Here is a 15,087-nt window from a genome sequence, read left to right as displayed (position 1 = left end):
GGAACAGCCCAACAGGATGCACACTATCCTTTTCCCGCTGGGTCTCGAGGATACTACGCCTTCTTGATGGACTTGTGGTCGAAGGTGTTTTTCTTTGCCAATTTCTCCATGAAGACAGGTGGTCTGGAACAGTCCAACTACTTGGATCATTCCATGTCTCCATCCTTTATAACTTTGGGGACAGGTAGAACCTTATTATATGGTGACACTTGGTGTTTGCATACATCTATGCACAGCTTAATGTAGCTGCACAGAAAAGTGGTTATCAGGATGAGGCTAGCGTCAGGTACATAATTCCCCCCTTATCCAGAGCAGTGAACAGGGTGTCCCTGCAGATGTGGCCTATGTTTGACCTCAAAATGAAGTGGAAGATGGCTTGGGTGACCACAAAAGCACACGTTCTGGGAATGGATTAGACCTATGCCACGATCAGCAACACAGAGTACTTTACAAATGATGATGAAGTTTTTATTCACAATGAACAGAGAGTGATGTTCCCAAAAGCCCGACTTCTGCCTCAACTTGGGGATACGTTGCTCCCAGGTTTTTGCTCATGCCCTGGGCCCTCGAGTAATCTGTCTTGATTTTGAAGGGGATAAAGAACTGATCTGCCTGGTTCCCAAAGAACATGGCTTTGCTGTTGCCTTGATTTACTTTGGCTCCCAAGGCCAGTTCGAGCTGATCAGCGGATGCAAGCAGCAAACGATAAAGTCATGCATGTATAGTGAGGCTTTGGCCTCCAAGCCTCTGCTGCCTGATTAGTCATTGTTTTCAGGCTCACATCCTTCTGATGTACTCAGCAAAAGGCTCCAAACAGCATACAAACAAGGTAGGAGAGAGAGGGCAGCCTGACTCCAGATCTGATCGGAAGCTTTCTGATTACCACCCACTGATTGAGACTGTGCTTTTGATGTTGGTATAGAGCTGTTGGATTCAATTGTGGATTCCCACCCCAAAGCCCAATTTGAAGAGCACACCCTACATGTAGGTGTGCAATATTGTGTCAAAAGCCTGCTTCTGGTCCAGAAGATGAGGCAAGCATCCATCCTTCTGTTGCAAGATTGTTTAAAAGGCCTCTGAAGCAAAGAGTGAGGCTTGCTGGCTCTTCACCTCCTGGAGATCTTCCTTGATATCGAACTTCATCATGTTCTGCAGGAGTAGGTTCCACATGCTATTCTGGAGTGTAGGCAGTTTTCCGATATGCTTCTCTTGCCTTCTGAATACCTTTGAAGATAAAGAAGCTCTTGATGTTCCCCTTGACTGTTTCCGACCAGTGTAATCCCTTTTGAGCTCCTCAACGTGTTCTAAGGTCAACAGTTTCATATTCAGCTTCCATATTCCCTTGCCAGCCGGCTGGTTGTCCTGTAGGTAACGGTCAGCCAATAGGATGCAGTGACCAGAGAAAAACAACAGCTTGACATTGGAGGATCTGATGAAGAACATTTGGGACACAAACAGGAAATCTATCCTTGAGTTAATAGACCCACCTGGCCACTACCAAGTATATTTATGCTGTGCCCTGTCTGGCTCCACCTCTACTTCTTTGACCTGTCTGTCTCCTCTCCACGCATCTTCTCCATTATCCATCTTCTATCCACCTCCCCCAGCTCCCTATTTATTTCAGAATCCCCTTCCCCTCCCCCATTTCTGAAGATGGGTCTCGGCCCAAAATGTCAGCTTTCCAGCTCCTCTGATGCTGCTTGGCCTGCTGCGTTCATCCAGCTCTACACCTTGTCATCTCAGATTCTCCAGCATCTGCAGTTCCTACATCTCTGGACCATAACTCAGTGTTGCAAAAGTGAAGTTTGGCACATAGTGTGACACTATGTCAAAGGTGATTTCAGAGTTCTCTTATCACTGCTTGTGATATAACTGCATGCACCACAACATAAACTATACCAAGTTTGCCCTGTTTGAAAATGCTACAAGCATCATAAATGGTATGATGTTGGCAGAGCTGACTGTTTTGTGGGCTCTCCTGTAATGTAAGAAACCAGAAATTGTCAATTGTGTCCTGGTGACAGGAGCTTTGTGTATGTGTCTGTATTATACACTTGTCTACAACTTACCTGGTTGTGAAGTCAGCAGTAAAGCTCAGGACTGTCAAATTTGTATGGCTTTGAGCAGGTACTTGCCCCAATCTAGCACCTATGATGTAAATGCAGTAAAATAAACATGCACAGTATGCTTGCTTTAATTGAATACCTCTCAATATAGGATCATAAAATTACTGACAGATGCTAAATGTTGACATTGCTTATTAATCTCGAATATTGTTAAATCTTTCAGGCAAAGTATGTTTCATTTCTCATAAATCAGTCATGTTTTATGAATTGATTATTCAAATTTAGCTAATAACTTTTCAACTGCAAACAAAACCAAGGATGTTCCAGATGGTGATATTCTGTAATTTCCTTTTTAAAAGTTCATATATTTTGATGTTCAAACAAACTCACATATTGCAAAACAAGCATTATCAGAACAGCATTTTTATTAAATAATCACATTCCTGCATAATTACAATAGAATTTAAACATTTTGTAAAATATTTTTAGCACAGTCATGGGTCATTGAGCTCAACAAGTCTGTGAACACAGCAGTAAGTCATTTAGTCCCTTGAGCCTTCCCTTCCACTTAGTAAGATTGTGGTTCATGTCTGACCTAGCTCCTGCCTTTGTTCTATATATTCCAGTACCTTTGATTAACTAGTACATAGCAAATAGACATTTGGTAGTACAACATTTGAGTATTGCTGAAAAAGACACATTTAATTGAAGTTTTTCATCTTGTAATTATTATGATAATTTACAAAAATGCCAGTTTAAAGTGAAAATTGACTATTACAACTGTATGAGAGGAGAGTATAGATTTACTGGTAGGTGCACTTTGTTAGAAACATTGCCATTGAGAATGCTTCAATTAATGATGAATGCAAAATATTTTGATAAAATGGCCTTTATTTCAACCATACTTGATAAACTGTCAACCTCAGACTTACAATTACCATATATATTTGTTTTATTATAACCAAACATTTTGACAAAATGTAGGAGTCGACTTTTACATGAGCAGTATGAGCTGAGGAAGAAATCCATGCCAGATCTTTGAAATTGCTGAACTACCAATCGTAAAACCTGGAGACCGGGCTGCATCAGGGGACCAGGAAAGTTGATGTTTTGGGTCAGGACCCTTCTTCAGAAATGGGGGAGGGGGAAAGGAACTCTGAAATAAATAGAGAGGAGGGGTGGATCTGAGGAAGCTAGGTGCGATGGTGATAGGTGAGTGCAGGTAGGCAGTGGTGGGGATTGGTCAGTGAGGAGGGTGGCGCGGATAGGTGGGCGAGAAGATGAACAGATTGTGTCAGGGCGAGGAGTTGGGGATAAGAGGGAGGGTTGGTTTTGGAATGAGGCCGGGGGTGGGGAGATTTTGAAACCGGTAAAGTCCACATTGAGACCATTGGGTTGCAGGCTCCCAAGGTGGAAAATGAGTTGCTGTTCCTCCAGTTTCCGGGTGGTGTCATTGTGACACTGGAGGAGGCCCAGGATGGACATGTCTCCCAGGGAGTGGGAGGGGAAGTTGAAATGATGTGCCACTGGAAGGTGTTGTCATTTGTCGCGAACAGAGCGCAGGTACTCAACAAAGCTTGATCACGCCAATGTAGAGGAGGCCACGCCGGGAGCAGTAAATCACATTGGCAGATGTGCAAGTAACCTCTGTCTGATGTGAAAGGTTTTGTTGGTTGTTTGGATGGAGGTGAGGGTGGAGGTATAGGGGCAGGTGTAGCACTTCCTGTGGTTGCAGGGAAAGGTGCTGGGGTGGTGGGGCTAGTGGGGAGTGTGGAGCAGAGGAGGGATTCACAGAGAGAGCGGTCCCTGTGGAAAGCAGACAGGGGTGGGTGGGTAAATATATCTTTGGTTGTGGGGTCAGATTGCAGATGGCGGAAGTGGCGGAGAATGAGGTTATTGGGGTGATATGTGAGGACAAGGGGAATTCTGTCTTTGTTTTTATTGCAGGGATGCAGTGAGAGGGCAGAAGTGTGGGAATTGCAAGAGATCAACATCCTACCTACCTTCTTCAGTCTCACCCCTCCTCTCTCTATTTATTTCAGAGCTCCCTTCCCCCTCCCTCATTTCTGAACAAGGGCCCTGACCCAAAGCGTCAACTTTCCTGCACCCCTGATGCTGCCTGGCCTGCTGTGCTTCTCCAGCTCCAGATTATGTTATCTCCGACTCCAGCATTGGCATTTCTTACTATCTCTCAGTAATGAGACTGAACTGATGCTGGCCATAGTTCTGAATTGAGAATGGATCAGCTGTCCCTGGCGAGCTAATGGTATTTCTGATAAATGGGGCAATTGTGAAAAAGACTCAATAAACTCTTTCCACCAACCAAACAAACAGAATGATCAAAGGTTTATGAAAGACAAGGCCCTTTATGCCAAAGGATGGGCTCATATATGAAATGCTAAGGGTTTAGGGGCCAAATGTCCAAGTTGACTTGTATGTGCAATCGATTCTTATGTACATGTAGTTACAATTTTACCCAGCATTAATTCCTGTTTATGAAAAAATTGTTTCAAACTTCTATCACCTTTGTACGTTAAAGTGTTTAAAAACAACGTACATGAAAGGTTAGGCTATTCCTCCTTGTATAAAGTAGTGCAATTAGTTTCTCTCTATCTACCCTAATGGAAAACCAATAAAAAATTTACCTATGCCAAAATTGTATGATTTGCAAGGCTTGTAGTATTTTTGAACAATTCAAACTTGGCATAGTTTCTTTTATGGTGTTTGAGTTACACCCATCGCAACAATTATACCCAATCTTGAAAAAAAACTTTGAACAGATCTCAATAATATTGTAAATTTTGGCAAAGACAACTCTAGTTTGTTTTAAGCAGGGTGTTTATGCCACACATAAAACATTCGTACATTTAATAAAAAAAGGCTTTATGTGTATTAAGAGGAGGAAGAGACTAGGCCATTCAAGACTGAAAAGGGGAAGAATTTCCTCACTCAGATGATGCTGTATCTTTGGAATTCTCTGCCCAGAGGTTTGTCGAAGCTTAATCCTTGAGCGTTTTCAAGTCAGAAATCAATATGCTCTTGGATACTAATGATATCAAGGAATATGAGGATGCGGAAACTGGCATTCAGAGCCATGATCTAATTGCATAAAGAAGCATGCTTGACAGGCTGATTAACCTATTCCTGCTCATTGCAAAGTTGGGTAGAGTACTTGTGGATTGGGATGTAGGAAGTTAGAATTTGGTGTTTGTAAAACAATAGGGGGATTGCATTGCATGGTTCTTTTTAAAGAAGATGTACTTTTTCTGTGCTTAGAGATTTTAAAAAAATCTGTGAGCAGCATCTTGAACGTAACCTGGCTGTAATTTTGAAAGACTAAGTTCTATTTTATTTCATATATAATTGGGATTTGTATTTATTGCCATTCCATTAGAATCAGCTTTATTTGGGCAAAGTTAGTAGTTAGAAAGGGTATATTTGGTTTGTAATAATATAGTTAATTTGTTCATTGTTAGAGTTAGATAAATAAATTGTTACTTATTGATTGTAATGTGAGTGTCAGGGATTTATTGTATTTAACCATTAGAAGTTTCTGAAAAGCAGATTACACCACTTTTCACATTCCTTTTACAGGTTATAGGGTGAGGCGCTCCTCTTTGGATGCATTGGTTTCAGTTCTCAGAAAGGGGTTAAGCTCTTTATAACACTGTACCTGTCTTCTTGGGTTTTCATCAGAACAGAATGCTGAAAGTTATCAGATATTTTTGTCAGATTGGGGAAAACAGGAGGAGGGACAAAGGGGAAAGAGTAAAAAGAAGGGAGATGATTTTAAATTACATAACAAAAATTGAGATGATTTAAAAATAAATCACCTGTAATTAGCTAAATGGCAACCAAGCTACTGCCCTTCATAGTACATTTTAACTGCAAATGAAACAAGGTATAATGCTGTCTTGATTTCCAGACCAGCATTTCTCCCTTAAATAGCCAATAACCATGTTGGATATTATATTCCTCCACTACTCTTTCAATCCTCACATTCACATCATTGCACCGTACTGCCTAAAATAATTTCACTTTATCTACAGTCAGGATCTTTGGCAATTAACTTAAATTACTGATGTCTGGTTACTGATTCTGCTGCTAATAAAAAGATATTCCTTATTTATTCTATCAGAACTGCTCATGATTTTAAATGCCTCAATTAAATCTCCTCCTAACATTCTTTTCACCTTGAAATTACCTTGGGTAAGTCTATTTTTATAATTGTGCGCCTAAAATTGCTTTACAAGAATGCAAATATGATATTTATGCATATAGAAGTTGAGATAGGAATAACGATAAGTGAATGTTATTCACAATGAAAAAAGCAGTCCATGAAGACGCCAGAACAAGAAAGATATGATTTATAAAGTATAACACTTCTAAAATATATTGATTGTCAATATTACAGTTAACTAGTCATTTGATTTAATTAGAATTCCTTACTGGGACATTATTATTGAATTTTTGTTTTATTCCAGGACATACAGGCCGCTTACTGAAAACCCTGTGTTTTACAAGCCTCACATTTCTCCTACTGCATGCGTTGTTTCAAATTACAATTTACAGCCTCCAAGCTAATGAAAAAATCAAACCAGACTTCAATTGTAAGTATATCCCTTTCTGTTCTTTTTCATTTGTTATGACAACACTATTTTACAGTTGGTAAAGGGTTTATTTTATAGCTATGGTTCTTGACTTGACTCCAATACACGACTAAGGAAAAAGCTATTATTGCATATTGCAATTCATTGCACTTATTTGAAAAGTGCATTCATTTGTATAGCTCTGCTAAAGCAGAAAGAACTAAAATCGGTAGCAATTCGTGTTGAATAGCTGAGAAATATTTAATTATGTCATAGATATATTTAAAGTGCAGCTCAATGAACACACAAGGGAGAAAGAAATGTAAGATTTTGTTTAAAGGCGAGTGCTGGAAATTGGGAAAAGCAAAACACCGAATGCTGGATAAACTTGGCAGGTCTGGCAGCACTTCTGGAGAAAGAAACAGAGTTAATGTTTCAAGTCTGTAATGATGCTTAGTTAGAAATCTTGCACCACCTGAAGCTGCTATCTTATCCAAACCAGCAGTTTCTGGAATGTGGAGAGCTTTATTGGAGGCCAAACTGTTGAAGCCACAAGGGGCTGAAACAGTAAGTGAATGCATTTCGTTTAGGATTTTGGTGGGGAGGGAGCTTGCAGGGTGTGGGGGTGTCAGACAGATTGGAAGCAAAGGTGGAAGCATGGCTTTCAGCAGACAGCTATCGATGCAAGGTGATTATTTTCCAAAATTATACAGGTTCTGGGAATGGTTCCTACAGATTAAAAGTAGCAGATGTCACTTCCCTATTTAAGAAGAAATTGAGAGAAACAACAGGAACTGCATACTTATTAGCCTTACAAAAGTAACAGGGAAAATGCTAGAATCTACGATAAAGGATGAGATTTGGATGATCTGATTGGGCATGGTCAGCATGCATTTGTGAATGAGAAATTATATCTGATAAACCTGTTAGGGTTTTTTTGAAGATGTTACTGTCAAAATTGATAAAGAAACGTTAAAGGATGTGTTATAATTAGATTCTCGGGTTTTTGAAAAAGTCCTCTACATGAGGCGCATTAGAAAAAAAACATGTTGCATAGGAGGTAATGTCCCGGCTTCAATTAATTATTGACTTGTGGACAGAAAACAGAATGTAGGAATAAACAGATCATTCTCGCATTGGTAGCCTGTGACAGATGGGGTACCATAGGGATCAGTATTTGGGTCCCAGTTGTTCACAATATATTTAAATGGTTTGGAGTGGGGAACCAAATGTTACTTTTTTCCAAATTTGCATATGATACAAAATTAAGGAGGAATGTGTGTTTGGAGGAAGATACAAAATAACTTCAGGAGGATTTGGCAAGTTTAGTGAATGAGCAAGAACATGGCAGCTGGAAGATAATGTGTAAAATTTGAAGTTTATCCACTTTGATAGAAGAAACAGATGTGTCGAGTATTAAATGATAATAGGTTGGAAAGAGTAGAAGGAACCTGGGTGACTTTGTTCATAAGTCGCTGAAGACTAACATGCAGGTGCCGAAAGAATTTAGCAAGGCTAATAGAATGTTAGCTTTTATTACAAGACAATTGTAATTGCTAAAAAAATGTATGAGTGGTTGATTAGGCCACACCTGGAGTACCATGTGCAGTTTGCAGTCCTTTTCTCAGCAAAGATATTATTGCTATAGAGGGGGTGCAACAAAGGCTCGCCAGACTTGATCTTAGGATCATGGGACTTTCTTCTCAAGAGAGAGTGGGTATGTTTTTTGTACTGTGTATCCTCTAAAGTTTTGATGCATGAGAGATGCTGTCACTTAAACATACAAAATATGAAAGGCAAAAACAGGATAGATGCAGATATGATGCTTCCCCCTGGCTGGGGAGTTTTGAACCAGGGAACACAGTTTTAAAATAAGGGACCTGAGGGGTAACTTTATGATGCAGAGGGTGGTTCATATATAGAATGAACTGACATAGGGAATGGTAGATGCAGGCTTAGTTACAACATTTAAAAGACAGGTGCACAGAAACATGAATATGAAAGGTTTAGAAGGAATTGGGTCAAATGCAGGCAAATGGGACTAGTTTAGTTTTGGAAACTTGGATGAATTGGACCTAAGGGTCTGTTTCTGTGCTGTATGACTCCAGATCCGAGAGCAGGAGAACTTCATTTACTCAGTGGGTTGTGAACTTTTGGAATTCTGTACCATGAAGATCTGTGTAATGTTTGAGATAGAGATTGATAAATTTATGAATACCAGCAGTGTACAGGGTTATGGGGATGAGGTGGGTATAAGGTATTGCATGTTTGCTAGGACATACAGACGTGATTGTATTAAATGGTTGGGCCATCACGACGGACTCAATGGTCTACTCCTTTTCCTATGTTCCCAACACAAAACTTCATTCTAAGAGTCCCCAGATTGGATCAAATGGAAGCCCTCCTCTAAGCTAACAGGCAGCCAGTACTGGCTTCTCTGCTGGAAAACCGACCACTTTTCTTGCCTGCCAGGGAAGCAGGTAATAATGCTAATGGTGACATTTTAAGAATACTGTTTAAGGGCCTTACTTTTTGGTAGACTTTCTTTCCCGGAATTTAACTGTTGAAGTGTCAAGAAAGGAGCAAATATCACTCTGGGGCCACATCACCAAATTATTTTTTTCTTCTTGCCACCTCCCTCTCCACTTACAGGAAGTGTAAAATTATGGGCATAGGCTGGTTGAAATAAATCATTTGGAACTAATGCTATACATCTGTACAAATTCTATGTTTGTAAATATTTAGTTCTAGAATATTATGTGTAGAGAATAATAAATGACTAACCAATGCACGTCATATTTGATTCATTATGAACAATGTTCCATGAGTTGTCAAGGTGGTGTGACTGGGAGGGAAATTTGGAAGTGGTGGTGTTCCCTTTTGCTCAATGCTCTTATTCTTTTGGTGATAGAGATTGTGGGATTGGAAGTTACTGTTGAAGAGACTTTGGCAAATTACTTGATGGCATCGTATAAATTGTATATAATGTATCCACATTGTGATTGGAGGAATTGAATATCTAAGTGCACAGATGCAGTGCCGTTGGTACATCTCCTTTGTCTTGGATGGTGATGAGCTATTTGAGTATGTTAGCTGTCAGTCCTGAAGCAATATGAATCTTCCATCACATTTGTGATCTATACCCTATTGATGGTGGAGAGGGTTTGTGGTCAGCAGGTGAATCACCCAGTAAAAATCCTAAAATAGATAGTTGCAGAGTTAATGTAAACATCAGTTCTAATTTTCCTAAAATTGTTGGATTCTGGAGAAATGTCAGAGGATTGGAAAACTGCTAACATGTCACCCGTATTCAAAAAGGGAGGCAGACAGAATGTGGGGAACTATAGGCCAGTAGAGCGGAGTCAGCATGTGACAAGGTAGCTCACAAAAAGTTAAGTAATAAGATAAGAGTCCTCAGTGTTGAAGATAGTATATTGGTGTGGATAGAGAAATGGCTCACGGGCAGGAAACAGCAAGTCGGGATAAGGTTTTTTTCCAGAGATAGTAGGAACTGCAGATGCTGGAGAATTTGATGTAACAAGGTGTAGAGCTAGATGAACACAGCAGGCCAAGCAGCACCATAGGAGCAGGAAAACTGATGTTTCCGGAAGGGTCTAGGCTCAAAACGCCTGCTTTCCTGCTCCTTCGATGCTGTTTGGCCTGCTATGTACATCCAGCTCTACACCTTGTTATCATAAGGTTTTTTTTCCCGCAGGTTGACAACCTGTGACCAGTCAGGTTCTACAGTGAGCACTGCTGGGGTTTTTTTTTCCTTTCTTCATTCATTCATGGGATGAGGCCAGGCAGCATTTATTACCCATCCCTAATTGCCCAAAGAACAGATAAGAGTCAACTGCATGCTGTGGGTCTAGAGTCAAAATGTAGGTCAGACCAGGTGAGGATGGCAGTTTCCTTACCTCCAGGATATTAGTGAACCAGAGATAATGAGAACTGCAGATGCTGGAGAATCCGAGATAACAAAGTGTGGAGCTGGGTGAACATGGCAGGCCAAGCAGCATCTTAGGAGGACAAAAGCTGTCGTTTCGGGCCTAGACCCTTCATCAGAAAAGTTTTCTGATGAAGGGTCTAGGCCCGACGCATCAGCTTTTGTGCTCCGAAGATGCTGCTTGGCCTGCTGTGTTCATCCAACTCCACACTTTGTTATCTCTATATTAGTGAACCAGATGGGTTTTTCCTGACAATCAGCAATGGGTTTATGGCCATCATTAGACTCTTAATTCCAGATGTTTATTCAATTTGGATTCCACCTTCTGCCATGGCTGGATTTGAACCTGTGTCTCCATATTAACAGCCCAGTGGTAATACCACTTGGCGATCACCTCTCCTCCCCTGTACACTGCAACTATTAGCAATATATAAAAATGACTTGGAAGTAGAGAGTAAATATACTGTAGCCAAATTTGTAGATAACACAAAAATAGGTGGAAAGGCGGGTTGTGAAAGGGATACAGACAATTTACAGAGAGATTATGGTCGGTTCAGTGAATGAGCAACAAGTTGGCAAATGGAGCATACTGTGGGAAAATGTGAAGTTGTTCATTTGGAAGGGAGAGAAAAAGAACAGCATATTTTTTAAATAGAAAAAAAACACAAATATGCAACATGAAGGAACTGGGTTATTTGCATAAGAACCAAAAAAGCTAACATGTGGGTAATCAAGAAGGCTAATGGAATGTTTGCCCTTATTTCAAGGAGGTTGAAGAATAAGAGTAGGGAAGACCGACTGCAACTGTACAAGGTATCGGTAGACCACATCTGGAGTGCTGTGAACAGTTTTGGTTCCCTTATTTAAGGAAAGGTATCCATTTCACGAAGATTTAGTAGGATGCACAGGCTAAACAGATTTTGAATTTATTTTTGCTTTGATTTATTATCGTCACGTGTGCTGAGATACAGTGAAAAGTATTGTTTTGCATGGTAACCAGACAGATCATATCTTGCATAAGTACATCATGGTAATAGAATTAAATGCAGAACGTAGTGTTGCAGCTACAGAGAAGATGCAGTGAAAAAAATAATTGTAAAAATGAAAGAAGTCTGGTAACAGCACGGAAGAAGCTTTTCTTAAATCTGTTAGTACGTGTTTTAAAACTTTTGTATCTTTTGCCGGATGGAAGAGAGTGGAAGAGATTATAACCAGGGTGGGAGGAGTCTTTGATTTTGCTAGCTGGTCTCCTGAGGCCAGGTGTTAATGTACACATTGGAGTCAATGGAAGGAAGGCTGGTTTCAGTAGTGATCTGGACTATGTTCACAACTCTGTAATTTCTTGAGGTCTTGGGCAGAGCAGTTACCATTCCAAGCTAAGGTGCATCCAGATCAGATGCTTTCTATGGTGCATCTATAAAAGTTGGTTAGAGTCATTGTGGTCATGCCAATTCACCTTAGCCTTCTGAGTAATTAGAGGTGTTGGTATGGTTTGTTAACTGTAGTGTCAGTGTGAACAATGTAGATCATTGGTGATATTTATTTCTAGGAACTTAAAACTCTTGACCACCTTCACCTCAGCACCATTGATATAGATGTGTGTTGTCCACTCTGCCTTCTTTACCACCCTATCTGTGTTGCCCCTTTCAAGGAGCTATACCTGCATCTCTAGGTCTCTCTGTTTGACAACAGTCCCCATGGTCATACCATTAACTGTAAGCCCTGCTCTGATTTGACTTACCAAAGTACAAAACCCCAGATTTATCTGCATTAAACTCCATTTGCCAATTTTTGGCCAACTGGCCCAGTTGATCACAATTCCGTTGTGTTCTTAGATATCCTGTTTCACTGTCCACTATATTGGCATTTTTGGTGTCATCTGCAAACTTACTGACCATGCCACCTTTATTCTCATCCGAATTGTTTATATAAATGACAAACAACAGTGGATCCAGCATCAATCCTTGTGGCACACTGCTGGTCACAGGTCTCCAGTCTGAACAATAACCCTCTACCATTACCCTCTGTCTCTTACTATCAAGCCAATTTTGCATCCTATCGGCTAGCTCTCCCTGGATCCCATGTGATCTAACTTTGCTAACCAGTCTACCATGAGGAATCTTGTCAAAGGTCTTGCTAAGGTCCATGTAGACAATATCTACCACTCTGCCTGCATCCATCTTCTTGGTCACCTCTTCAAAAAATTCAATCAAATTTGTGAGATGCGATTTCCCATGCACAAAACCATGCTGACTATCCCCCAATCTGTCCTTGCCTTTCCAAATGCACGTCAATCCTGTCCCTCAGAATCCCTTCCAATAACTTACCTACCACTGATTTAAGTTCAGTAATCAATGATTTCCTTGCAACTGTTAATAAATAATATCACAGCACTAGCCAACAGCCAAGCTTTCAGCCATGTACCCATGGCTGTTGATGATTCAAATATCTCCACTAGGGTCCCTGCAATTTCTTCCCTAGCTTCCCACAATGTCTTGGGATACACTTGATCAGATCCCAGGGAATCATCTACCTTTAAGTGTTTCAAGACATTCAGTATCTTTTCTTCTGTAATCTGGGCTCTTTTTAAGGACATTGCTGTTTATTTCCCTGAATTCCCTAGATTTCATGTCTTTCTCCACAATAAATACTGATGAGAAATATTTGTTTAGGATTTCACACACTTCCTGTGGCTCCACATATAGACGATCTCTCTGTTCTTTAAGGGGTCCTTATTCTCTCCCTAGTTACTCCTTTGCCTTTAATATGCTTGTAGAATCTCTTTGGATTCTGCTTTAATTTATCTGCCAAAGCTATCCCACATTCCCTTTTTGCCTTCCTCATTTCCCTGTTAAGTGTACTTGAACTCCCCTAGGAATTCACTTAAACCCAGCTGCGCATACCTGACACATGCCTCCCTTTTCTTGACCACAACCTCACTATCTCTTTACCTGTGAGGAGCCTCCGCTAATTAACTTTTGAATATTCCTGTCTTGTGCTATCAGAATTGGCCTTTCCCCAAATAAGATTTTTAACTTGTGGATCTGTCCTTTTCCATAACTGTTTCAAAAATAATAGAACTATGGTCTTCGGTCCCAAAGTGCTTTCCCACTAACCCTCAGTCACCTGCCCTGCATTATTTCCCAAGAGAGGTTGTGTTTTGACCCTTCTCTAGTAGGGCCATCTACATATTAATTGTGAAAGTTTTCCTGAACACATTTTACACATTCCTCCCCATCCAAGCCTTTACTATGGCAATCCCAGTCTATGTTTGGAAAGTTAAAATCCCCTACTATTAAATCCTATTATTCTTACAACTATCTGCAATCTCCCTACGTACATACTGCTCAATTTCCTGCTGACTACTTGGGGGCCAAAGTCCAGTCACATCAAAGTAATCACGCACACTGTATTTCTCCGTTCTACCCATACAGCTTCACTGGATGATCCCTCAGGAATATCCTCTCTAAGTACTGCCATGATGTTTTCCCCAATCAAAAATGCCATTCCCCCTCCTCTCTTGCCTCCCCTTCTCTCCTTCCTGTAGCATCTGTACCCTGGAACATTAAGCTGTCGGCCCTGTTCCTCCCTCAGCCATGTTTCTTTAATAACTATGATATCCCAGTCCCATGTTCCCATCCATGCCCTGAGTTCATCTGTCTTACCTGTCAGGCCTCTTGCATTAAAATAAATCCAGTTTAATTCTTCAGTCTTCCTTTGTTCCCTGCCATGCTTTTGCCCATCTGGTCTATTTAACTTGCTTTCTTTAACTTCTGCAATAGCCTCAACCTTCTGTTCTGTTTCACTGCTGTTTAGGGTCCCACCACCAACCCTAACCAGACTAGCTTAAGCCCTCCTGAGTAGCTATAGTAAGTCTCCCTGGCAGGATATTGGTCTCATCTAGTTCAGGTGCAACTCGGTCCTCTTGTACAGGCTGCCTCTACCTAGGAGTTCCCAGTGATCCAGAAATCTGAATCACTGCCCCAATGGTGAATAAACTTTGTACAATGGCCTCATCAGTCTCTATGTTTGAACTTTTTAGGCACACGTATTGCCTAGTTTTAAAACTCCAAAACCTTAACTTGGCAAATTTTCTATCTGCTATATTTAATTCGAAAAGTTTTCCTTTTCATTATTTGGTTGGAAATTGATGTCTTTTAGAAATATTTGGGTAATTGGGCATCATTATTTCTTCTGAGAACTTTAAAATAAATAATCTGCGTTAGTAAAATTTTATTAGAACACGTTGACACATTTAACCTTTCAATTCAAGTACAACATATGAAAAGGCTTGTTGTGTAACACAGAATTTTATGCAGAGGAAATGCTGGCCAGCAATCACTGAAATCCATTACGCAGCAAAATGAACTCTTCTTGAAGAAGTTAAGGTTAATTAACATGTTATGATACACACATGTGGACAGGGACACATGCGCACACATGCCCTTCACCTACTCATGTCCTGATCTTCCTGTGAGTATATACA

The 15,087-nt window shown here is 40.4% G+C and overlaps 1 protein-coding gene across 4 annotated transcripts in view; it reads left to right on the top strand.

Annotated features, from left to right (window-relative positions):
• The window catches only part of LOC125451988 (piezo-type mechanosensitive ion channel component 2-like), a 645,421-nt gene that overhangs the window by 207,010 nt on the left and 423,324 nt on the right, over positions 1-15,087 (top strand). For all 4 annotated transcript variants that reach the window (XM_059646233.1, XM_048529830.2, XM_048529829.2 and 1 more), the window contains exon 3: positions 6,551-6,676. In XM_059646233.1, the coding sequence (XP_059502216.1) occupies positions 6,551-6,676 (126 nt within the window). The remainder of the gene's footprint in view (positions 1-6,550; positions 6,677-15,087) is intronic.

Source organism: Stegostoma tigrinum, chromosome 5, assembly GCF_030684315.1.
Source record: "Stegostoma tigrinum isolate sSteTig4 chromosome 5, sSteTig4.hap1, whole genome shotgun sequence".
NCBI lineage: Eukaryota > Metazoa > Chordata > Chondrichthyes > Orectolobiformes > Stegostomatidae > Stegostoma > Stegostoma tigrinum.
This window is presented reverse-complemented; position numbering and strand designations above follow the sequence as displayed.